Below are 24,931 nucleotides of genomic sequence, written 5' to 3' on the forward strand. Positions count from 1 at the left end.
ATCGTGTTGTTGGTCCCCTATGGTAATTCTCGAGTTCTTGTTTATCAGGTTTTTTCCCTGTCGCCGGTGAGCAGGCAACCTGTCCTATCCATCTTGCCCTCACTCTAGCTGCGTCTTCCAGGGACAACATGGTTTCCTGTAGCAAAATGACATCCCCTTTGGTCTTAGCTAGGTAATCTAGGATCTTTTTCCTCTTGACGGGGTGGTTAAGGCCTTTAACATTAAGGGAGACTATCTTCAGGTTTGCTAACAGGGAGGATCTGTTATTCTGTGTCATGTCTTAGGCTGTGTGTGTATCGCGGTTCCTCCCGCTCCCCTCTGTGGGGTGTGTGCCCTGCCCTTTAATTTTGCTAGTGATTCCTGTGTAATTTGAGTTCTCACTCTAGGTTTCCTCCTGTTGGTTCCGAGTTACATCAGATCTTATTCCAGTGTTTCTGGTTTTTGTGGGAAGCAGGTTGTAGAAAGATGTGGAGATAGTGGGGGCTGTCAGAGCAGACAAGAGACAAAGATAGTACAGAGAAGACACACTAGACGAATTAGAGGAACAAGACAGACAAACACTAACCCTCCCCTCTCTCCCCCCTCCACTCCCAGATTCCCCCTACCCCATCCCACCCCAACCCTGTACCTAGCACGCTGAAAGTGCGACGGCAAGATCCTCGATCCGCCCCTCTCCCCCCCACCCCTTAGAGTATTGCGTTTGTATCCCAATCGGGGGCTCGTAGGGTTTTTCTACTTAGACTATTGTGACATCCCGTATTGGCAACAATTGCATATGTTTATCTATCTTGCATAGTGCTCCCCCCATTATTCCCCCCTCCTCAATACACCCTCGAGGTCCACTCGTTAACTGCATCTGAAGAGAAAAGGATATACCGGTGACGAGTTTATAGTCCCTCGTTTCCTTCGTATTGATGCATCCCACTTGTCCTTGTGAGTATACCCTACCGCGCATTGACGGTGGGGACTGTACTGTTGCCGCATGAGGCAATGTCTTGAGGTAGCTTTTTCCCTGTCGCCGGAATCAGATCAATTATTGTGTGATTGATCTGAGGTAGATGCGGTTGTTGTCTTGGCTGGGTCTTTTAACACCTGCGCTCAACCTGCTCACTCTATTCTTGGATCCGGCGAAGCCCTCCTCTTACTCGATCCTGGTTGTGTGGTTTCCATATCTTCTTGTGTCGGTGCTTGTAGATATCTGCTTAGCTCACTAGGCTCTTCGAAGACTAGCGACCTTCCCTTATTGATAGTTTTTAATTTCGTGGCCCCCACAAATGAGAACAAGATGTTTTCTTTTCTTAGTTGGTCTCTCTGGGCCAGGAATCCCTTTATGTCGACTGTATTTTTTGAGTAGTCCTGAGTTAGGATTATCTTGTGCCCGTTCCATTGCATGTTCTGATTTTTCCTTGCTATTCCAAAGATAGCTTGTGTGTGTTGTGAACGCAAAGGTTTGCATATAATCGGTCGCGGGCCCGTCCTGTTTGACGCTCTGAAGGCTGGGACCCTGTAAGCCTTGTCTAGCTCGAAAGATTAGTCGAGTTTGAGATACGTGCGTTTGGGGATCAGCTCCTCAATGAGGGCCATACAGGACCCAGCTTTGTCTTCCTCCCCCTCCAGGACACCAAGGATTCTTATATGACCTTTTCTGTTGCGATCATCCAGCTGCGCCGTCTGTCTCGGTAGTGTTGCTGTGGTCTTTGTCAGGGCGGCTATGGCCTTATTAGTAGGCTAGTCTACGTCTTCTATGCCGCTGACCCTCTGTTCCACCGCTGTCAGGTTGTTATTCGATGCGTGGATGTCATCCCTGACCGCAGCAAGCTCTAGTTGTATTGCGTCAGTGGTCTGTTTTGTTGATTTGGCTTGGTCGTGTACCACAGCTAGTTTATTTAATATCATATCAAGTGTGGCGTTCAAATCTGCTCTTTGTTTGATGGGAGAGTCTGTGAGAGATTCTCCCCTGTTCTTCGGCTGCTGATGTATTTTCCCAACATTCCCAGCCATAGTTGGTAGACCTCTCTTCGTTTGTATTAGCACATATCTTTAGTCTTCCTTCTGCGCAGTGGGTTGATTCTTTAGCCCCCAGGTTGTCGTGGCTTGTGCTACTTTTTTGAGTCCTAGTAGATTCTTCTCTGTGTCTAATGTTTGCTCCTTCTTTACAACAGGGCCTTTCTGTACCTTTTGCTCACCCCGCTGATCTCGTCGCTCTTGAGCCGACTTTGTTGACCTTGGTGGTGCCACCTTTCTTAGTTGCCACTGCTTGGCTTATAGCTTGTGTTAGCGCTTCTGTTCTTGTAGGATGTTTGACTCTTGCTTGCACTTAGGGTCTTAGGCTTTTGTTTTGGGCTCTGTTGGGCTCTGCTGGGTGCCCAAAGGTCTTATATCTGCGCCCTCGAGGACACTCCTGCATCTAGCGCCGGCTTGAAAGGAGCGCTCTACTCCTTTGTTCCTGTCTTTGTGGTTTTGCGAGGGGTGCGTTGGGACTCTTGACGTCGCCCTAGACTGTGACCGCTCTACCACCCTTGCGCTGCTCGCGTCCGCTCCTGTGCTAGTGTCTTTTGTGGTGGTGGCGTGTACCTCTTTAATTAGCATGCCCTGGAGCTCCGTTGCGCCCCCCACTGCACCAATTCCTTGATTTCTCCTATCCGCCAGCTCTGTGCTGACTCTGGCACTCCTTTAAGCTTTGTTTCTTGCTGTGCTCCTTCCCTTTGCCCAAGATGGCGGCCCCCAGTGTGCGTACCTAATTGCAGTTTCGATTTCGTCACTAGATCGGGTCTAGCTGCGCTGCCGCTCCTGAGTTTCTCTTGATATTCTTCGGGAGTTCGGGAGGAACGCAAGGCTTTTACTGTGCAGGCGGTGGTGGGATGTTTGTTTAAGACCGTTTTCCTTCAGTCGCTCTACCTAAGATGGCAGCCCTCAGTGAGCGTCCTTGGTTGCAGTTTCGGTTTGGTTACCGGTGCAGTTTCTACTGGAATTTCAGGGAAGCTTGCACGGCTTTTGGTGTGCCGGCGTGGTGGGTTGACTGACCGTTTCGCTCGGTCGCTTTACCCGCTCTGCATAAGATGTTGCTGGCCCCCTTTACCTAAGATGGCAGCCCCCTGTGTTGAGTATCGGTTTCGTTTTCCCTGGTTGACTGCGGGGTGCCCTCCTCGGGACCGGAGTATATCGGGTGAGGCGGCAGCGGGATACGGGGGTATTGATGATCGCCTGACGCACTGACCTTGTATGGCAATACTTTTGTGTGCCCCGTGCCACACACCGTGAAGAGTTGACTGCCCCGGTTCGCGGACCTTGGAGCCACGGGCAGCTATCGGCGTTTTTTCTCGTTGCTGCCTCACCGATCAGCGTCCATTCACTGCCAGTTCTTTTCACTGAGCATTCCGCCTGTCAGTCCGGTGGTTCTCTCGAGCATTCGGTTGATGGGTGGGGGTTTTAACGTTTAGCTTCTCTCAGGGAGATGCGGAGCTCCGGATTCGGCAAGCTGCCAAATTGCCGTCCAAGCCACACCCCTCAGTATTTTATTATCATAGTTGGGCATGAGATAATGTAATGGTCAGCTGATACGGCATGACATTTGAAAAAAATAACTCTTTTATGATCCCCAGGTAATTGTTGCTTCTTAAGAGAAATGTTTCATTAACTACCTTTTCATTAGAAGGAAATTAGCACCATATTAATTTGGGCTTAAAGATTTAAGGTAGATACTAAAAGTTTTAATGCCCAGTCTCAGGGTCCTGGCGCCATGACCTCCCAAATGTGACTCTGTGCAAATACCATTCTGGGAGGGTTTGCGAGGGTGGATGCTGGATACCTGAGCCGTTGGGATTGCTGTGTCTCGGGGGAACACCCTAGTGCATGCAGATAAAGCCTACGCTGCTGTTATATATGCTCGTCTGGAATCTTGGGCAGTTTAGGATCAGGGGGGGGGAAACTTATCACACTGTTGGTGGGGTGGATGCCGTGAGGCACTTTGTGAGGGTCGATATGGGCCTCTGTGTGTGAAATGCAATGTTTTATGGGTGGGATAGGGCCGGGGGCGAAGAAATGTCATATAACGCTATGCAAATCAGGAGTGGGGTTACCCGCGTTCTCTGAAATTGTTTATGGGTGGGCGATAGGCACTCTGCATGTTGGAGGTGGCGGATATTTCTAGTCCCGCTGAGCAGGGAGGGGGGGGGTTGTTCTTAGGGGGTTATTGAGTTCATGTCCTTTGGGAGCAGCTATTGGAAGACGCATGGCAGCAGGACGAAGTAATTACTCACACATTTTCAGCTCTGTACGGCACTGCATTTTGTATCTGTGCATTCTGGTTAATACTCAGGCTCTGCTCGTTGATTTCACACTCCATGACGGCACAGAAAAAAAATGTTTTAATGCCTTTTATGAAAGTATTGGGGAATGCCGTCCTATTTTAAGGTTTAAAAAGGTTAAGTCATTCAACACTGTCAAATTTTTTTCAACATCCATTGCAATCGCGCACTAGGTGTCCTACAGGCAACACAACCAATGCTAGAGGAATGTAATCGCAAAACCACTTCAATTGAAAATCCAAAATGGCTGACAGCACTCAGAGCACAGTCTCGATTCAAGGACGTGCATCGCAGATCTACTTCGGTTACAAGGATTTTTTGAGAAACTACGAAACCTAAGTACGTATTACAGATATGTACTTGGACAGAACACATCCTGACAGTAGGAGGGCAGTGCTTAGCACAAAGTAGAAACGCCAGAGTTATGTTGTTACGATTCACATCATAAAGAGACCACTCCCACCACCTTTGCACTTTTGGTACAGACTTGCACACACTCCCAGTTTTCTCCCCACCACACACAATTCATGATCTTTTCATGGGTACATATTATTTCTAATGTTTATGGCTTTCGCTATTACTGATATTTATATATAATAGCTATTACAGGAATGTATTTCTTGGTTTGTTGAAGCATAAATGTAGAACCTTTAGAGGGGCTGAAATCTCTGATCACTTGTTATTGTGGCGAATCGAGGTGAATGGTGAATGGTAATAACCTCCGACAAAAGAAAGTCTATGTGAAATGAGTGACCACAACATAATCTAAACAAGCTGTACTTTTGTACGCTCAAGTGAAGAACTGAACTACTGTCAATCCAATGATAATCTACTATGGGTGTGAACTTTTGTCCTACAAAGAACTAGAATAAATACCTTAATTTACAGGTACTAGCAGTACTACTACAATTTGTGAGCACTCATCAGGGAAATCTTGCTGAGATATTCATAGGGAAAATGGCCAAAAACAAGAAAAAGGAAATTTTTATGTGAATCAGTGTATTAGGTCAGAATGCTTGATGGTGGTGCCCAGAGTGTTAGGTGCCATATTTGAAAATCCAGGACTGTACCAAAGGATGACAAAATATTTTAAAACAGAAATTGCCCTATCATGTGACGAAAGAGCTGCTGTTGGAGTTGGATGCGAGTGAAGCAGATCTATTAGTGTTACTTGATTTGTCCGCCACTTATAACACCACTAATGAATCTGATCTTTCAAAATGTTAATCTAAGTAGATGAATGTCAAAGGAAAGTATTTTGTGGTTTCCTTTATTTCGGTCTTTATTACTAAGTACTGCCAGACATCATCAATATGTGAAGGGCTACAAGGTTGACCATTATCCACCCTCTTCTTTAATAGAGATTTGTGGATTCATAGAACATTAAATAAAATCATTTTCACTATCCTGAATTTATAATTTCCAATTGCAACTAAAACCCCCAGATTCACATACAACCATAAAACATGACATCAACTTCATACTACGATTAAATAATCTTATTCACTTCAAATTCATCAAAATAATGAGGCCTGTCTAGCTAACAAGACACCTTTCAGATAAACAATCTCAGACCTGTAGGTTAAAAGTTTATGCACCACTCTTAACATCAAACACTCAAGTAAAATTACAAAACATCACTTCGCATTAATTTAATTCCAAAGGTGCCAGCAATTAGTTTATTTGTTACGGAACTCCAACGGAGGTCCACAAAAATACACCAATACAATAAAAAGACATACTTTATAACAAATACAATTCTTAATAAATATCCAGGAATGTTTTAAAAAAATTGAAATATTCTATAACAAGTCATTTCATTTGGAGGGGACAACACAAAAGATTGTGCCTCCTGAGCAGAACGAATAATACATTTAATAAATAGGGGTCTCAAAACGTTCGCCTTGCCCTTAGAAGTTCTGGGCACACAAATAACACATGATTAAGATCCTGTATTTGGGAACAACAAAGTTCACAGATTCTCTCCTCTCTAGGAGTTTTTTCCCAAGTGCCCGTTACATCTCTCAAGGGCAGCAAGTTAGTTCTTAAAAGTAGTATTAGCCTTCTAATTCCGTGTGGGATATCCCATGAGAGATAGGACTGAGGTCTGCTCTCCATCGCACTCGCACAGATCACCCCATTACGGGCTTTAGGATGACTTAAAGCCATATCTCTTGCCGTACTAATTGTGCTTATTGACTTCTTTAGAAATAACTTCAATACAAGCTTTGGCATGGGTAAATCACAGTTTAAATTAAGCCCAAAGAAATAGTTTGCGTTGGCAAATGATCTAAAAAAAGCTGATTTATCTTTTAATTTTGCGAAAATTTCCAACTTCAAGGCGGCCCTTAGGGTGCCCTCATCCCCCAAAAAAGGGAGTTCCCCCACCTCAGAACCCCAGCCAGGGACAAAATATAAGAAGAAACTAAATAAAATTCCAGACGAAGAACATGTGGGGCAGCCAAGGAATTTAAATTACAAATTTGACGGAAAAAACGGCCTTCAGCCTTATCAAAAGAGAGACAGTAATTCTGATCCAAAACTTCTGCAGCATAAGTTAATGTCGGTGGGATTTTAACCTTAAATACTGACAGAACATGATTAAAATGGCGTCTCCCACAGGTCTTATAAAATCTATTTAGAGCTCCGGCCTGGGAGGCGGCCTTGCCAACACACCTTTTAATGTGCTCTGAATCACGCCCATTTTTGAGAACACCTTTCCAGATACAGATACATATTGACCAATTCAAGATCTTCGTGCCCCAACAGCCACTTATACCCTTTCTATGTTGGAAAACCTTTCTTGCGAAAGACTAAACTTTTGCTTTTAGCAATATTGATTTTCAAACAATGGTCCTCCGCATATTTAGTTAAAAAATCCAGACGACGCTGCAAACCAATGGGAGTTAAATCAAAAATTGCAACATCATCTGCATATTGTAGGGAGCCAATTGACATTGTACCAATTTTAGGGGCATCCCCCTTCACTGAATTTAATTTCTCGGGGAGGTCAAAAATATAGAGAAAACAAAAGAGGAGCCAACAGGCAACCCTGCTTGAGACCGTTATGTGTATTAATCCTGCAGGAAAACCCCTGTGAGCCACCCATCATCACTTGACACTAAGTGCCTGTGTGTAATTCAATTATAAGGCCCAGGAGATGATATGGCATACCAAGATGAGAGAGCTTTCTCCACAGCACCTGACGATCCACTTTATCAAACGATGTGGAGAAATCAATAAAAGCTGTATACACTGACATTTTTTTTGAGAATACATATTTCTCCACGATGGTCTGGACAACCGCAATGTTATCCAGCGTTCCGTGGTTCTTTCTAAAACCAGCCTGTTCTGGCGGTAAGATGTTCTGGGCTTGGGCCCATTGCTGCATATGCTGAAGTATGCTTTTTGCAAATAATTTGCCCGCAGCGTCCAGCAGAGTGATTTGTCTGAAGCTAGTAGGTGACCTTTTTGAGCCCTTTTTATACAGCGGGACTATAATGCTCCCCTTCCAAGATGAGGGAATACTAATTGATTGAAAGCAGTAGTTGAATAGTGGCACCAGGAGGGCTCCCCATGCAGCTGGATCCTTTTTAATTAGCATAATTGGTATACCATCCGGTCCTTGTGCACCGGAGGTTCTAGCATTCTTTATATAACCCATCACTTCATCCCTTGACAGGGGACCATAATCAACACAGACGGCCTCTTCTATTACAGGCATCTGAAAAGGCACTGAGCTGTTAGATTTATATAGTAGTGAAATGTAGTCCACCCACTCCCTTTCTGTGGGTGCCAGCACTTAAGACTATTTATTGAGGGCTTTACATTCCACCTTGTGAATGTTGTAATCCTTTTTCAGGGGATTTCTGGCTCTTCTTAACAGGTTATGACTTCCGGATGGAAATTTAGGCGATAATTTTCAAGCTTCACTTGGCAAATGGCCAGAAATCCCCTGAAAGTGGATTGCAACATTCATAAGGTGGAATGTAAAGCCCTCAATGAAATAGTTTGGCTCAATTTAAATAGCAAATAAGGATACAAGGTGGGAGTCATCGCAAGCAAACACGAAGACTCCAGTGTCTAAGAGGATACAATTAGGAGATTGATTTCAGCAAAGAAGATAAAATGACACCGTGGTCTAAACCCTGATGATAATCCCCTGAGGCAGAGGGGGATTGGAAACGCGTTGGCACGCTAATATTTTGCCTGCGAGGGATCCACATTAATTGAAGCTCTAGAGAAGGTGCCACTACATGAAATATACCCCGAGAGCAAATCACTTCCAGAGAAAGTTGTCCCCGCAGTATACCTGTTTGAAGCGCTCAATGAACTGAACAATATTCAATGTCATAGCGCATACAGGCATTGTTTGAATCACCGACTGGTGTAATTGTTTGAATTAATTGTCGTCATGTTTAAGTTTTTGAATTGTCCAGTTTTTTATGTGTTTATTAACATTTATTCATGAGGAATGTATAAATGAATGAAATGTGTATTCTTTTCATGCTTCAAAAAAATTGAAAGGATGTTTGAAATTAAGTTGAATTAATACAACTGTGAAAGTAAAATGCAATGACGTGATGCGTTGTATTTCCAAATCTGCCTGAGTAAGTAGCAGTTCCAAAACTGGTGGCCAGGTAATTCTTCTGGAAAAATGTGTTACCGGGCCCCGGAAACGGACGTAACCCCTATAGTTTAAAATTGGAATTAGAGTATGCATGATTACATTGAAATCAAAATGTGAGATTAATGATTATAAATCATGAAACTGATTAAAGAGATTATGATAAAATGTAATGTGTGGAGTAATATTGTTAAAGTTTTTGAGCTTGGAAAGAACATTCATGTGTTCAGAAAGGAACGTTTGAGTTGAACACCTTGGAAATACAATAATGAGCAAGGTGACACATGAATAAAGTGATTATGTTACACCATAAGTTGGACATGATTCACAAGACAAATTAGAACAGTGTGACCATATACACATATACATTTTATCTAATGATGCTGCATCCATATCTGTAATGGAGTTTACATGAAGGCAACCGGTATATCTGTAGTTTTTTGTTGTCTAGCTCCAATAGGCAATAACCACTCCAAAATGGGAACACACACTGTTTTACGCAACACCACTTGCAGGATGGTGTCACCTACCCAGCCCTGTATGAGGTGTAGAAGAAAGAACAATTTTCTGGCCTAGCTCTAGGAGGATATCAAAAGCATGGTTAAACAGCAATAAATCAATTCTATACAGCACTCCATTCAGCCCTTCTGCCATTTCTAAGACCTGTAAATGCCAGATATTACTAAATGTCAATATAATGCTACTCAATTTACCAACCAAATTCCTAACCAGGATTTCAACATGCCATCCGCACATTAACGCATCAGCAGCAAGCAATTAAATTACTGAGCTAGCCTGACAGCATTAAACAAGGTTAATGAGATAAAGCTAGGATCCTTTAAAAGATGGTTTGAGATTCGAATTTTCAGACTTTGGTAACAAAAACATACCACTCTTCTTTCTCTTCGACTGCAGTCAAGGTTCAGCTCTTCATATTTGGTCATAGCAGTTTCCATTTCCTTCTTGAGGTCTAGGATTTGCTTTAAGCGCTCATCATTTATTCCCACCTTGGTGAATAACTAGAAAGTAACAAGTCAAAAAATGAATGGCATTTCTCATGTGCACCAGTACTCTATCTTTAAAACTGGTCAAAGAATTACTGCTGTTGAGAACAACCACACCCACAGCTCTGATCCCCAAATAGCAATTATAACACTTAGGTTTCATTCTTCAACTGAAAGTAAAGATACATTCTTTTCTCTGGGGAATCAAAATTAAAAACTAAGTTTAATAAAAGACACAACTTGAACAAAAGCTATTGAAAAACAAATAAAACAAACTCGGATGTGCTTACCACTTTGCTCATATTGCCCGGAAGGAAGCCAAGCTATCTAGTGCCTTTACAGAAAGATTTAATAAGAACACTAAACTTGCATCTGTGCTCATAAACCTCGGTCACATAAGATAGCACGGCTAGTAATCTCAACCTAGTTATAGAAGGTAACACATAACTTCATTTTTAGTCAGGTAAAGTACCAATTCTTTAAAAAAAAATGAGACCCATATTTCAGAGGCAAATAATATTTATAGAAACACTATATTTACCTGGATAGCAACAACGTTTGCAGATTAATGGATGTCAATTGTTTCATTTTATATACACTTGAAACAAGGTGATACTACTGAGCCTTTCAAAAACAAGCAAAATAGTGAGGCTAAACGGCTTTGGCCGCAGCCTGGAAGAAGGAGGACGCTCCGGCCATGACACATTGGCAGGCACGCTTATGGAGTGCCCTAGGATGGAAGGCATGAGTGGCATTTTTAGGTATGCTTTTAAACATTTTCAATTCGCTTGGGGGCCCTTGGTCAACTATCTGTCCACCAACCTCCGGATGACTAGCTGCTCCCGAGGGTTAGAGCATTACACCTGTTCCATTTCTGAACAACGTAACAATCCACACCAGAGCACATCACAGACTTCGTCCCACATCACATAGGGTCACATTCAGACTGGGTTGGGTTAGATGAGCCCAGCATGTCGTACTTTGTACTTTTTAGGTCGAAGGCCTAAAGGCTGCGCATGCGCAGTCTTAGGCAGGAGATTTAATGATTCTTAGTAGCGCTGTAGGCCCCTCCTTCCTGCCCCGTCTCTCCTCCATTGGCTGGCTTCCTAAACAGAGGCCAGCCATTGGAGGAGAGATGAGTCACTCCAAACAAGCCCAGTCTTTTTCGGATTCGGGGGCGTATTTTTGCTGTTCTTTAGACATGCGTCACTCAAAACAGCAAAACCACGCCCCCGAATCCGAAAAATTAAGAACCCTGCGGCAGCCATTTTCCTTTCCCGCAGTGAGGGTGAGATCGAGCCTCTGCCTCTGCCCCCGTTTGTGCCGTGTATTTGCCCCGCTCCTTGGCGATTTTCGGGTCCCCTGGCAGGTACCCACCCTGCCAGGGACATCGCCGTTTAATTTAAGGCCGGTGCATTGCCAAAGACTTCACCGCCGGGCCCGGGATTCCCACACGCTGCACCCGCCTTCCTGCTCAGGGCCGCACTGCTATTGGCGGACCCCTGAGGCAGGAAGACAGGCAAACGGAGAGAGGACGGAGGCCGGCCTACAAGCCGGCATTGCCAAAGACTTCACCGCCGGGCCCGGGATTCCCACACGGTGCACCCGCCTGACATCGCCTTTTAATTTAAGGCCGGTGCCCACCCGGCATTGCCAAACACTTCACCGCCGGGCCCGGGATTCCCACACGCTGCACCCGCCTTCCTGCTCGGGGCCGCGCTGCTATTGGCGGACCCCTGAGGCAGGAAGACAGGCAAACGGAGAGAGGACGGAGGCCGGCCTACAAGCAAGCCGGAAGTCCCGCTGCGGAGGAGAAGGAGCCAGCCGCCGTCCCATCTGTGCAGAAAAGCTGCACTTCACTCAGAGGCGGCAGTGTGCGCAGCACTGTCTCTGTGGGAGAGCTGTGTTGTGTTCCAAGCTGAGGCGTGCACCGGACCTCTACTTCTCCAGGCGGGTACAGCAGATACTGTGCACGGGACCTGTCCACCCCCCCCCCCCAACCCTGCCCCCCCCTGGCCGGCCGGAAGCAGTCCCGGCGCAGACCTGTGCAGCAGAGAGCACAGTGCACGGAAGCAGTCCCGGCAGAGAGCTGTGCAGCAAAGCAGCGGCATTCCCCTCTCAGCCTCCTGCTGACCGTGGACAGGGCTGCGCCGCCGAGGTTCGAATGACGGTAAGGGTAACGCTCTGAAAGTTGTCTCCGTCCTGGCCATCCAACTCTCACGGCTCCCTCTCCCACTCCCCTGACCTGCTTGACACTCTGATTTTGTTTTTTTATTTTTTTCCCCCATCGCTGAAACCCCCATTTTGATCTCGGTGCAGCTCTATTCCAGCCCTTCGGCATCTCCTGTTGCAGTTCTGGGAGATGTACACTGCTCTGCCTGTGCAATTCGATATCTGTGCGGTCAGTCCCATACAGTTTGCGGTTGGTGGCAAGTGTCCTCCCACTAGCCACATGATTCTTGAGGTACATTGATTTAGTTAGGTTCTAACACTCCATAAGAGTGCATGTGTTTCCCGACTGTCTTCCCTCTACCAGCTCACCCTTTCCATGACACTTCCTGCACCCAGAGCATCTTCCCCCGCGTCGTTGCTTACACCAGCCTCCACGCACACTCTTAAACACCAAGTAAACCTTGGTAAACCAGTAGACCATGTGGCGCCCACAAGTAAGTAGCAGGCAGAAAAGGGATCGCCTTGCTAAGTTCTAAAATCTTTAATCTGCTGCCCACCCCGGTTTGTAAGAAAGCATGCTCCCTTTCCTTGCATACTCTTTGCTAGCGATAAATGTGCCATCTGTTGCACTGCACAGGTATCCGCTAGATCCATGCTGTGAGGAGAACCGCACACAATGCGGTATTAATTCTAGTTTTGCTATTTCGTGGAATTGAAAAATGAAACATTCTCTTATTTGAGTATCAGAATGTTGGCAAGCATGAGGTGGAACACTCTTGATGTCATTGGACACTGAACAGATTATTCTGTGGCTTTTTTTTTTTTAGGACTTTTGCCTCATTTTGCTTACTCCGTCCTCCGAAGTTTCCCAACGCCCCCATTGAGAGTAACGCCAGACACCATGAAGTATCTTGACAGTTTATATGCAATTTAGACACCCCCACAACTAGGAGTGTCAGGCAGTTGCTGGACATGTCCTGGAGCAAGCGGGTCACTTCATGTGGATGTAGAAAACCAATCACTGTCAAGCTAGGCCTGCCACAGGGAAAACAAACAGAGGACGAGCACACGGCACTGGCACTTGCGCTGCGCGCGAGAATGAAGTGGCTTATTGTACGTTCTTAGGGATGGGGAATAAATGCACCCATTGAGCAATGAAGCACAGAGGCAGCATCAAACTAAGAGGCCCCAGCCATCAGGGGGCAGCTTGGAACTAGCAGCTGCTAATGGCTGTCAGCAAGCTTCCATATTATGCTTTGTTATCCATCCAAGTGTGCAGTCTGTGCGAGTAATTCATGGTTTATCTGCAGTATTTGTTTTATTGTTTTAAATGTTATGTTGTTTTATTGCTATTTGTGTAGGGCATGCATGCCTATGGAACGTGGTCCGGATATATTCAGGGCCCCAATCCCTGACCTGAAGTCAGCCCCCCATTATCTCCAACCAGCTCTGCTTAGGAACATTTTATTCACAAAAAAACAACTGCTGACTGGAATCGACGGGTACTTCTTAACCTGAGTGACGCCACGACATCCGGCAGTAATCGCCCGCTCCTCGGCATTTAAAGATTTTCAGGGTCGCGCATTGTCCCGAGCCAAGTCCCGGCGTAACCTAGACTTCCAGGATGTGCTGGACAAGCTTGCAGACATGGGGATTGATATCCGTGTGGCTTCTCCGAAGCTGGTGATGGAGGAGGTAAGTGGGGGGCTACTCTCAGATGTTTATTCTCTCTTTCCTAGATTCAACATGGCTCGTGGTGCTTCCCTTCAGCGATGTGCACCGCTGTGCACGAAGTTGTTCAGGCAGGTATGTATGTTGATTTTAGTTTATGTTAGAGGTAAGGCATATTTTTATTTTTACACTGCACTGTCCTTTTACTGCTGCACTCTCGCCTCAGCCTCTCCCTGCGCCATCGCTTCACTGCTGCACTCTCTGCTCAGCCCCCCCCCCCAATCCAGGCTGCAGCCCTCACTCCTCCACTGCACCATCACACACTGCTGCACTCTCTCCTCAGCCTCTCACGGTACCATCGCTTCACTGATGCACTCTCCTCAGCCTCTTACTGCACCATCCCTTCACTCTCTCCTCCGCTCCACTATACCGTCTCTTCACTGTTACACTCTCCTCAGTCTCTCACTGCACCATCCTTTTACTGCTGCACTCTCTCCTCAGCCTCTCCCTGCACCATCCTTTCACTGATGCACACTCTCCTCAGCCTCTCCCTGCACCGACCCTTCACTGCTGCACTCTCTGCTCAGCCTCTCCCTGCACCGTCCCTTCACTGATGCACTCTCTGCTCAGCCTCTCCCTGCCCTGTCCCTTCACTGATGCACTCTCTCCTCAGGCTCTCCCTGCACTGTCCCTGCACTGTCCCTTCACTGATGCACTCTCCTCAGCCTCTCCTTGCACCGTCCCTTCACTGCTGCACTCTCTCATCAGCCTCTCCCTGCACTGTCCCTTCACTGATGCACTCTCCCTGCACCGTCCCTTCACTGCTGCACTCTCTGCTCAGCCTCTCCCTGCACCGTCCCTTCACTGATGCACTCTCTCCTCAGCCTGTCCCTGCACTGTCCCTTCACTGATGCACTCTACTCAGCCTCTCCTTGGACCGTCCCTTCACTGATGCACTCTCTGCTCAGCCCCCCATTGCATTGTCCCTTCCCTGCTGCACTCTCCTTAACCTCTCACTGCACCATCCCTTCCCTGACCACTCTGCTCAGCCCCCCATTGCATCGTCCCTTCATTGCTGCACTCTCTGCTCAGCCCCGCCCCCATCCAAGCTGCAGCCCTCACTCCTCCACTGCACCATCACTCACTGCTGCACTCTCTCTCAGCCTCTCACGGTACTATCCCTTCACTGCTGCACTCTCCTCAGCCTCTCCCTGCACTGTCCCTTCACTCTCTCTCAGCCTCTCCCTGCACTGTCCCTTCACTGATGCACTCTCTGCTCAGCCTCTCCCTGCACCGTCCCTTCACTGATGCACTCTCTGCTCAGCCTCTCCCTGCACTGTCACTTCACTGATGCACTCTCTCCTCAGCCTCTCCCTGCACCGTCCCTTCACTGATGCACTCTCTGCTCAGCCTCTCCCTGGACTGTCCCTTCACTGATGCACTCTCTCCTCAGCCTCTCCCTGCACTGTCCCTTCACTGATGCACTCTCCTCAGCCTCTCCTTGCACCGTCCCTTCACTCTCTCATCAGCCTCTCCCTGCACTGTCCCTTCACTGATGCACTCTCCTCAGCCTCTCCCTGCACCGTCCCTTCACTGCTGCACTCTCTGCTCAGCCTCTCCCTGCACCGTCCCTTCACTGATGCACTCTCTCCTCAGCCTGTCCCTGCACTGTCCCTTCACTGATGCACTCTACTCAGCCTCTCCTTGGACCGTCCCTTCACTGATGCACTCTCTGCTCAGCCCCCCATTGCATTGTCCCTTCACTGCTGCACTCTCCTCAACCTCTCATTGCATCGTCCCTTCATTGCTGCACTCTCTGCTCAGCCCCGCCCCCCATCCAAGCTGCAGCCCTCACTCCTCCACTGCACCATCACTCACTGCTGCACTCTCTCTCAGCCTCTCACGGTACTATCCCTTCACTGCTGCACTCTCCTCAGCCTCTACCTGCACTGTCCCTTCACTGATGCACTCTCCTCAGCCTCTCCTTGCACCGTCCCTTCACTTCTGCACTCTCTCCTCAGCCTCTCCCTGCACTGTCCCTTCACTGATGCACTCTCTCCTCAGCCTCTCCCTGCACTGTCCCTTCACTGATGCACTCTCCTCAGCCTCTCCCTGCACCGTCCCTTCACTGCTGCACTCTCTGCTCAGCCTCTCCCTGCACCGTCCCTTCACTGATGCACTCTCTGCTCAGCCTCTCCCTGCACCGTCCCTTCACTGATGCACTCTCTGCTCAGCCTCTCCCTGCACTGTCCCTTCACTGATGCACTCTCTCCTCAGCCTCTCCCTGCACCGTTTCTTCACTGATGCACTCTCTGCTCAGCCTCTCCCTGCACTGTCCCTTCACTGGTGCACTCTCCTCAGCCTCTCCCTGCACCGTCCCTTCACTGGTGCACTCTCCTCAGTGTCTCACTGCACCATCCCTTCACTGCTGCACTCTCTCCTCAGCCTCTCCCTGCTCCGGCCCTTTACTGATGCACTCTCTCCTCAGCCTCTCCCCGCACCGTCCCTTCACTGATGCACTCTCTGCTCAGCCTCTCCCTACACTGTCCCTTCACTGATGCACTCTCTCCTCAGCCTCTCCCTGCACTGTCCCTTCACTGATGCACTCTCCTCAGACTCTCCTTGCACCGTCCCTTCACTGCTGCACTCTCTGCTCAGCCTCTCCCTGCACCGTCCATTCACTGATGCACTCTCTGCTCAGCCTCCCATTGCATCGTCCCTTCACTGCTGCACTCTCCTCAGCCTCTCCCTGCATTGTCCCTTCACTCATGCACTCTCTGCTCAGCCCCCCATTGCATCGTCCCTTCACTGCTGCACTCTCCTCAGCCTCTCCCTGCACCGTCCCTTCACTGGTGCACTCTCCTCAGTCTCTCACTGCACCATCCCTTCACTGCTGCACTCTTTCCTCAGCCTCTCACTGCACCATCCCTTCACTGCTGCACTCTTTCCTCAGCCTCTCACTGCACCATCCCTTCACTGCTGCACTCTCTCCTCAGCCTCTCCCTGCACCGGCCCTTCATTGATGCACTCTCTCCTTAGCCTCTCCTTGAACCGTCCCTTCACTGCTGCACTCTCCTCAGCCTCTCACTGCACCGTCACTTCACTGCTGCACTCACTCCTCATCCCCACTGCACCGTCCCTTCACTGCTGCACTCTCCTCAGCCTCTCACTGCATTATCCCTTCACTGCTACACTCTCTCCTAAGTCCCACTGCACTGTCCCTTCACTGCTGCACTCTCTGCTCATCCCCCCATTGCATCGTCCCTTCACTGCTACACTCTCCTCAGCCTCTCCCTGCACCAGCCCTTCACTGACGCACTCTCTGCTCAGCCCCCCATTGCATCGTCCCTTCATTGCTGCACTCTCTGCTCAGCCCCGCCCCCCATCCAGGCTGCAGCCCTCACTCCTCCACTGCACCATCACTCACTGCTGCACTCTCTCCTCAGCCTCTTACGGTACCGTCCCTTCACTGATGCACTCTCCTCAGCCTCTCACTGCACCATCCCTTCACTCTCTCCTCAGCTCCACTATACCGTCCCTTCAAACTCTCTCTCTCACTACCTCACTCTCTCTCTCACTACCTCACACACTACTACACTATCTCTCATTCACTCTCTCTCTACCTCAATCTCTACCTCACTACTCAACTCTCTTTCTCACAGCATCACAATATCACTACCACAGTAACTATCGCTCTAACACACTACTTCACAACTTCACTCTCTCTATCTCACTACCTCTGTCTCTCTACATCACTACCTCACTCTATCTATTACTATCTCACCATCTCACTCTCGCTGCCTCACTATATCACGACACGCTCTCTCAAAAATTCACTACAACACTCTCACTACCTCACAACTTCACTCTCTCTCTCTAACTCACTGCTTCACTCTCTTATCTCACTACCTCACACTCTCTCTATATACTACCTCACTCTATTTCTATCTCACTATCTCTCTCTCACTATATCACGACACACTCTCTCTAAAGTTCACTACATCACTCTCTCACTACCCCACAACTTCACTCTCTCTCTATCTCACTACCGCACTCTCTCTCTCTCTCAAATACACTAACTCACTTTCACTCTCTCATACACTACCTCACTCTCTCTCTAGCTCACTACTTCACAACATCGCTCTGTTTCTATCTCAATACAGCACAACAACTCTCACCCTCACTAGCTCATTCTTTCACTACCTCACTCTCTATCTCTTACTGTATCACTCTATATCTACTTCACTCTCCCACAAAACAAAAATAACTACATCACTACTCAAATTATATCTATAAAACTATCTCACTCTCTATCACTAACTCTCTCCATAACATCACTCTATTTCGATATCACTCTTACTACCTAACTATAACACAAGTCACTCACTCAAAAAATAACTACAACACTCTCTCGCTGACTCACTCTCTATCTCACTAGCTCACAAGTTCACTCTCTCTCTCCAACTCACTACGTCACTCTCTATCTCACTAACTCTCTCTCTTTCTATCTCACTACGTCACTTTCACTCTCTCTTACACTACCTCAATCCTTCTCTATTTCACTACGTCACAACATCACTCATTGTTTCTATGTCCCTTCCACCAAAAATCACTCTCCATCACTAACTCACTCTTTCACTACCTCACTCTCTCTGTCTCACTACCTCACTCTATCTACCTCACTCTCTCTCTTTCTATCTCACTAAGTCACTTTTACTCTCTTTCACTACCTCACTCTCTCTCTATCTCACTACCTCACAAACTCACTCACTGTTTCTATCTCACTACCTCAGAACATCCCTCTACCTCACTCTTTCACTACCTCACTTTCTCTGTCTCTCACTACCTCACTCTCTATCTACCTATCTCTCACTACATAACTCTCTACCTCACTACTCCACTCTCTCACTACCTCACTCTCTCACAACTTCTCTCTCTCAAAACATCACTACCTCACTCTCTCACTACCTCACTCTCTAGCTCACAACCTCACAACGCCACTCTTTCTCTATCTCACTACCTCACTCTTTCTATCTCACTAACTCACTTTCACTACCTCTTTCTCTATCTCACTACATCACTCTATGCTTATTTCTCACTACCTCACAACATCCCTCTCCCTCACTACCTCACTCTCTATCTCACTACCTCACTCTCTATCTCACTACCTCACTCTCTATCTACCTCACTCTCTCTCACTACCTCACTCTCTCTCAATTCAATACCTCACTCGCTCTCTCTATCTCACTACCTCACTCTCTCTCTGCTAATGCAATAGGTATCACATATGCAGAAAAACAAGCTAATTCCAATACAAATGACAATGCCATTTATTTAGGGATACAAAAAAGATTAAAAAATAATGGACAATTCCAATAGCTCTACCTATAATATTGCCGAGACCATTGCATTGTAAATGCTTGTTTTGTCTTTATGTTTTGTTATCACAGAGTTTGTGGTCTCTCTCAGGCTTCCCTAACCGCTCCCCGTGAGCGGTAGCAGGAGCGTAATTCTCAGTAAAAGGGCTGGGTTCTGGGCAGGGGGGGTGGTTTAGGGGTATATTGGAGGGGTTAGTTTAAGAATCAGCTGATGAATGTAATGCACTGGTAATATGTATAGGACTCCCGGAGAAAACTAGGACTCGTAGCAACCGCAATACTCTATACAAGGAATTAGCACTATGGCAGCTATATACTGGTGGAACGATTGTATGTAATATCATATGAAATGATACTTTTTTTGTAAAACTCAATAAAAAAAACAAGTTTGACAAAAAATAGTGAGGCTACAAGCCAAACTCTAGAAGTTTTCTGGAGTTGGTTAATTACTGTGTCTGAATTTCGTCACTCTCTACAGGGTTGGTCAGATGACCATACCTTAAGACACACAAATAATCACACTAGATGAAAGATAGATAGCAGTGGTTGACTGGATCGGTCATCCCTTCCAAAGCTACATCTCTATCAGCTTTACCCCCGTGGAGACCTGGACATCCTTGTATCAATTAGTGGGTATGAACTTCACAGCAACAGAAGGTACGATGTTCTGATTTCTTTTCAGGGGATCCAGTTTGTAGCTAACAAGCAAAAAAACGGAGATAAAATAGTCACTTGACTAAACAAGGGAAGTCGAGTAAAGTTATGACTAATCTCAGACAATATATGCCTGCAAGTCAATAGGCCTTATTTGCCAGGACGAATTTCAACAAGCGATTCAATTACCCAAGAAGAGCCACTATCCAAAGAAGAGGTTTGTAATGATTTGAAGCCTCAAAACGTCAAAGCTTCAGGCCCAGAAAGCTTTACAGCCATTTTCCAAAGTTATTTTGCCCCATAGCTAATGTAAATTTCAACAAACCATTTCAACAGGTTTCTATAAATCCATTTTGACACTCCTTATATGACATAGGTGAAGCTTTCTGCAATTGTTAAGCCAGGAAAGGACCACAAGGTGTGGGTTACACAGACCTAAGGTTTTGGAAGGTAGACTTGATGACAGGATATCTGGTCTCCTTCACCCAGATCAACTGTGGTTTATCAAAAGACAAAGGAACGGAGAACAAAACAAAAAGTACTGCATATAGTAGTCATGGCGACACTTGATGCAAACATTTAAACAGGTCAACTGGGGTTTTCTAAAAGCAATATTAGTACAAAGGGGATTTGGCACGTGCTTTGTGGATGGGGCCAGGCCGAATTACCAAGTAGTGTAAAGGGAAGGATCACAGTTACTGGGCACCTCTTAAGCACCGGAGATTCAGAACGAAAACAGACAGGGATGCCTTTAATGGTCCTTGTTATTCGATTTCACTTTTTGAGAGAGACACCAATGTGATCTTAAGCAAGCAGGTGATAGAGGGATTAAGACTAAGGCCAAGAGGAGTTCATATTCAGCATGTATACAGGTGTTGACATAGCAACTTGGCCCAACCTTGAATTCACTCTTCTCACCTTTATCGATACATTAAAAAAACATCAGGATTAAGACTAAGAGGGGCTAAGGCCAAGAGGAATATTCATATTCAGTATGTATACAAGTGTTGACATAGCAACTTGGCCACACCCTGAATTCACTCATCTCACTTTATCGATATGTTCAAAAACTATCAGGATTCAAATTTAACATGACTGATTCTGAAGCACAGAATACGTCTCTGACACAACAAGAAAAAACACTTGAGTCCTCACTATGCATTTCGTCAATTTACAACGAGATCACATATCCTGAGAGTCAGATCACCAAATCAATACGAGTGATTTTTGGGACAATCTACCGGAGGCAGATCTCAGACATTAAAAAATTAGTGCAAAAGTTGCATATTATATCAGCGTCTTGCTGGGTAGACATGCTACCTTAAAATGGCTTTAGAAAGGATGATCGTTTTTATCCAAAGTCTGCATGTTGGCCTTTAACACAGATTCATTAAAGACTTGCAACAGACTATTAGCCACTTGCTATCGGATGCTAGAATCCAATACATTCAGCAGATGAGACACCACAAGGATGGGCAAGATGGGGATACCAGATCTAACTTGTTACTATTAGGTGGGCCAGCTAAGAATTCTTTTCAACTTGTTGTCAGTGGATACTGAAAATCAATGGTGCTTTCTGGACAACACCTTACATGGGAAGCCACTTAGGGAAGCACCCTAAATAGGCATTACACTTAAAACTAGTCTTTATGGGGGTGTAGCTTGACGTATGGTGAAGATGGGGGCTCCAACCTTAGTAACGTGGAGCCTCTGACGTGTTTACTGGGCCATATGATGATTTAATCCCGAAGTGTACCATGTTCATATGGCGGAACCACTGGTGATTATGGTGAAGTGAAAGGCGACCCTTACAACAACCCAAAACTGGGCTTTTTGGATCCAAAGGTCTCCGTGACAGTCACCTAAGATGGTGGCGGCCATCCGTTCCCTCAGAGCCTCTGCTCCACACAGAATTGCCTGCAGAGAGTAACGCGTGCTGGATTGAGGGTGCATCGTAATACAGCCGTAATGGTAACCTGTGGGAGAGAGCTTGGAACGGAGACGGTAAGGTTTTGCTATTAACCACACGACAGCATAGGGGGCATGCCATTTGCGCCTTTGCCAGTGTCCGCATTCGATTCTACGACCCAGGTGGTGCTCGCAATGCATTGTTTGCAGGTCTGTGAATTTGGGAGAGACATCATTCTCTCTAAGGCAATGCTACTGTTAGAATTTTGACCCCCTTCGGAGTTATGGGGAGATTCTGTGCAGGCCATCCTCCACAGCACCACAAAATGTCAGCAAATGTATTGGAGCCTTAGCGCTTCCAAAGCGGATCGTTTCGCGATCAGATCCCCCAGCCCAGCTTTCAGTTGGTGTATTGGTGAGGTAGGGTCCTTCACGAGGTGCTTGTTGACAGGTGACTGTCAACCTCCTATCTACCAGATAGCCCCCTGAGATCACCCAGCCATTGGTCAATATCACGCTACCAGCCCCACAAATTGCTCTGCTTATCTGTTGCCAGCAGAGTTCAAGCGGTGTCTGCTTTCTGGTACATCTGAGGGCTCCAGCTCTTGTGGTGCAATGTTAGTAGCTCCTACCACGTGAACACGACGACCAGTGAGTAGGCCTTCATATTTCGCTTACCGGAAGGGGACTGTGCCTCTCATGCACTGGATAATCCCGGACCACTGCAATGTATAATTGAGACCATCATACCACCATTCGGGGGCCTTGGGGTTGGGCCACATCTAAAATTGGAGCGGGGTGGTGTTGGGGCTTGGTCCATACCAGGTACCCCCACATAGTTCTAGGTGGCCAGCCTCCTTAAATTGACCTTCTGCAAGTCTATCCTCTGCCTGAGAGTCCCAGGTGGCACTTATCTTATCATCGACATCACTTATGTATCACCTTCGTATCCTTTCAATGTTTGTTGGACCTTTCTTGCTATAAGAACTCAGGCAGATGTTGGCGTTATTGCTCTTTCTGTGGTATATGGAGGCTAACGGTTCGTGGATCCTCGCTCTATCGCCATGCTTACCATATATGGTATACTCTTGAATATCCTTGCTCTGTCACGGCTTAATAGGGAGGATGCCAGCTTTACAGCTTGGCAACTTAGGCCTACATTGCGGTCTGTTAAGTCGAAATGATGTATCTGAGATAGACTAGATCTGCGTAACCCTACATAGAAACAGGTTCTTCCACAAAGTCAATACCTTTGGCCAGTCGCCAAGACACCTCCCAGCCTAACAGAATTCCGGTACACTGCCCTTACTGTTTGCCCATGGTGTCTAGACACCATGTCTAATAGTAGACCCATCATGTGCACTCAACTACTGGCAGGATTAACCTTACCATTAAACTATCCCCCCAACACAAGGCACTACCATACTCCTTAAGGTGGTCTTAACACACATGCTGAGCTTACAAGTCTATCCTGCTAGCCCACTCAAACGGGATCCCCCACGTATGGGATAGAGAGCAGGTCCTCTCCCCTAGAGCTCGCAACATTCTTAATGTTGTTGACTGCTCTCATAGTTATTGTCTAAATCTCTCGGTCTTAACTATCTTTTCCTAGCTAATGCAAGATACACAGACAGGTGGACTATCCGCTAGACCACAGGAATAGGCCTATCCTGAAATTTGCACTCAGTTACACCATGTGCCATATGCAGTCTTTTTGCCACTGATATGCACTCCGTTGCTCTCCGATACTCTATATGGCAGATGTACTTATTTTGCCTTCAATATGTCATTGTATGGGTGGGAGTATTGGTAGGAATATCACGTCTACCACACGGTTGACATATGTTTGGATTTCTGCTGTTCCTCCAGGTATTACAGGACATAAAGCAGTTGAGTATTCACTTAGTGTATATGCCTCTTTCCAACAAAGAGTGATCTCTGATGTTTCTAACAGCCAGATTCATCAAGGTCCAATTCTGCGATTTGTAAATTGCGAGAAAATGCAAATCGCAATTTAGAAAACGCAGAACGGCATTCATGAAGTTTTGCGATTTAAAAATGCTATTCGCAAGCGGCAGGAATCGCCGATTGCGAGATGCCAGAAATTGGTGAAAAAAAAAAAAAAAAAAAAAAAAAAAAAAAAAAATCGCAGAATCCGCCGATACCCCTGTTCAAATTGCGATTTCGCAATTATCGAGATCGCAAATAGCGATCTCGCTAAGTGCGAGATCGCAAAAACGGGAAGTCGCATCCTGAGCACAGTGATGACATCACAACCAGGAAGTAGGCAGGTCCCACCCTCATTCAGCAGTGAGAGGCTGAAGTACAGGCAGCAGTTGCAGAGCTCCCCTCCAGCATTCCCACAGGACTACAGCAGGAGACACCACAGTGGCAAGCATGGCACAGGATGCAGCAGGAGCTTCCACCATTGGGAGAAAGCTAAATAAAGTTTTCAGAGCAGGAGCTCGAACACCTAATTGAAGAAGTTTCCAAGGATCACAACCGTCTATTTGGCAAAGACTCCCGAAGGGTACCAGAGGCGGACAAAAGGCGCATATGGCTGCGCATCCGCGCCAAAGTGAACGCCGTGGGGGTGACCCAGCGTTCGGTGGACGAGCTGAAAAAGCGCTGATATGACTTAAGAGGGCGGGCAAAAGAAAAGATTGCTGAGAGGCTGGGGGAGCAATTGGCGACAGGTGGAGGGGAGCCCACTGTCCCACCGAACACCCCACTGGAGGACCAAGTGGAGGAGACCATCAACCCACAGGCCTGCTTGGGTGTGACCCAGCTTGACTCCTCCCTACCCACCCAAGACACACCAAGTAAGTGCCATGCGACTGCAACCCCCTGTCCCCTAACATTGTCCATGACTCCAGTGCATCCCATAACAAATCCCAATCATGCAGCCAAAGTACAGCTCCATAGCGCAATTGCATTGTGGGACATGTAGTCTGCCCACAATTACCATCCTGTACCATAGAGCCTGACATGTCCAGTGAGTCAATCCTGCAGCGAGACAGGGAATGGTAGACTGCATGCATGTAGCAAGCCTAACTGTGTACGGAACATGTCACTAATCAACATCCACTTTACATCACAGGTGGCGCTGATGTCCCCAGCACAGACAGCGAGGCCCTGGTGATTGAGGAGAACACGGAGGACACGGAGGGGGATACACATCATACCCCACAGCCCGGACCATCAGGGCAA

General features: G+C 46.9%; 1 protein-coding gene across 1 annotated transcript in view; it reads right to left on the reverse strand.

Annotated features, from left to right (window-relative positions):
• Nucleotides 1-24,931, reverse strand: part of UVSSA (UV stimulated scaffold protein A) — a 287,721-nt gene that overhangs the window by 189,264 nt on the left and 73,526 nt on the right. The window contains exon 7 of the mRNA XM_086964233.1: nucleotides 9,825-9,953. Within this exon, the coding sequence (XP_086820359.1) occupies nucleotides 9,825-9,953 (129 nt within the window). The remainder of the gene's footprint in view (nucleotides 1-9,824; nucleotides 9,954-24,931) is intronic.

Source organism: Lissotriton vulgaris, chromosome 3_2, assembly GCF_964263255.1.
Source record: "Lissotriton vulgaris chromosome 3_2, aLisVul1.2, whole genome shotgun sequence".
In the NCBI taxonomy this organism is placed as follows: domain Eukaryota; kingdom Metazoa; phylum Chordata; class Amphibia; order Caudata; family Salamandridae; genus Lissotriton; species Lissotriton vulgaris.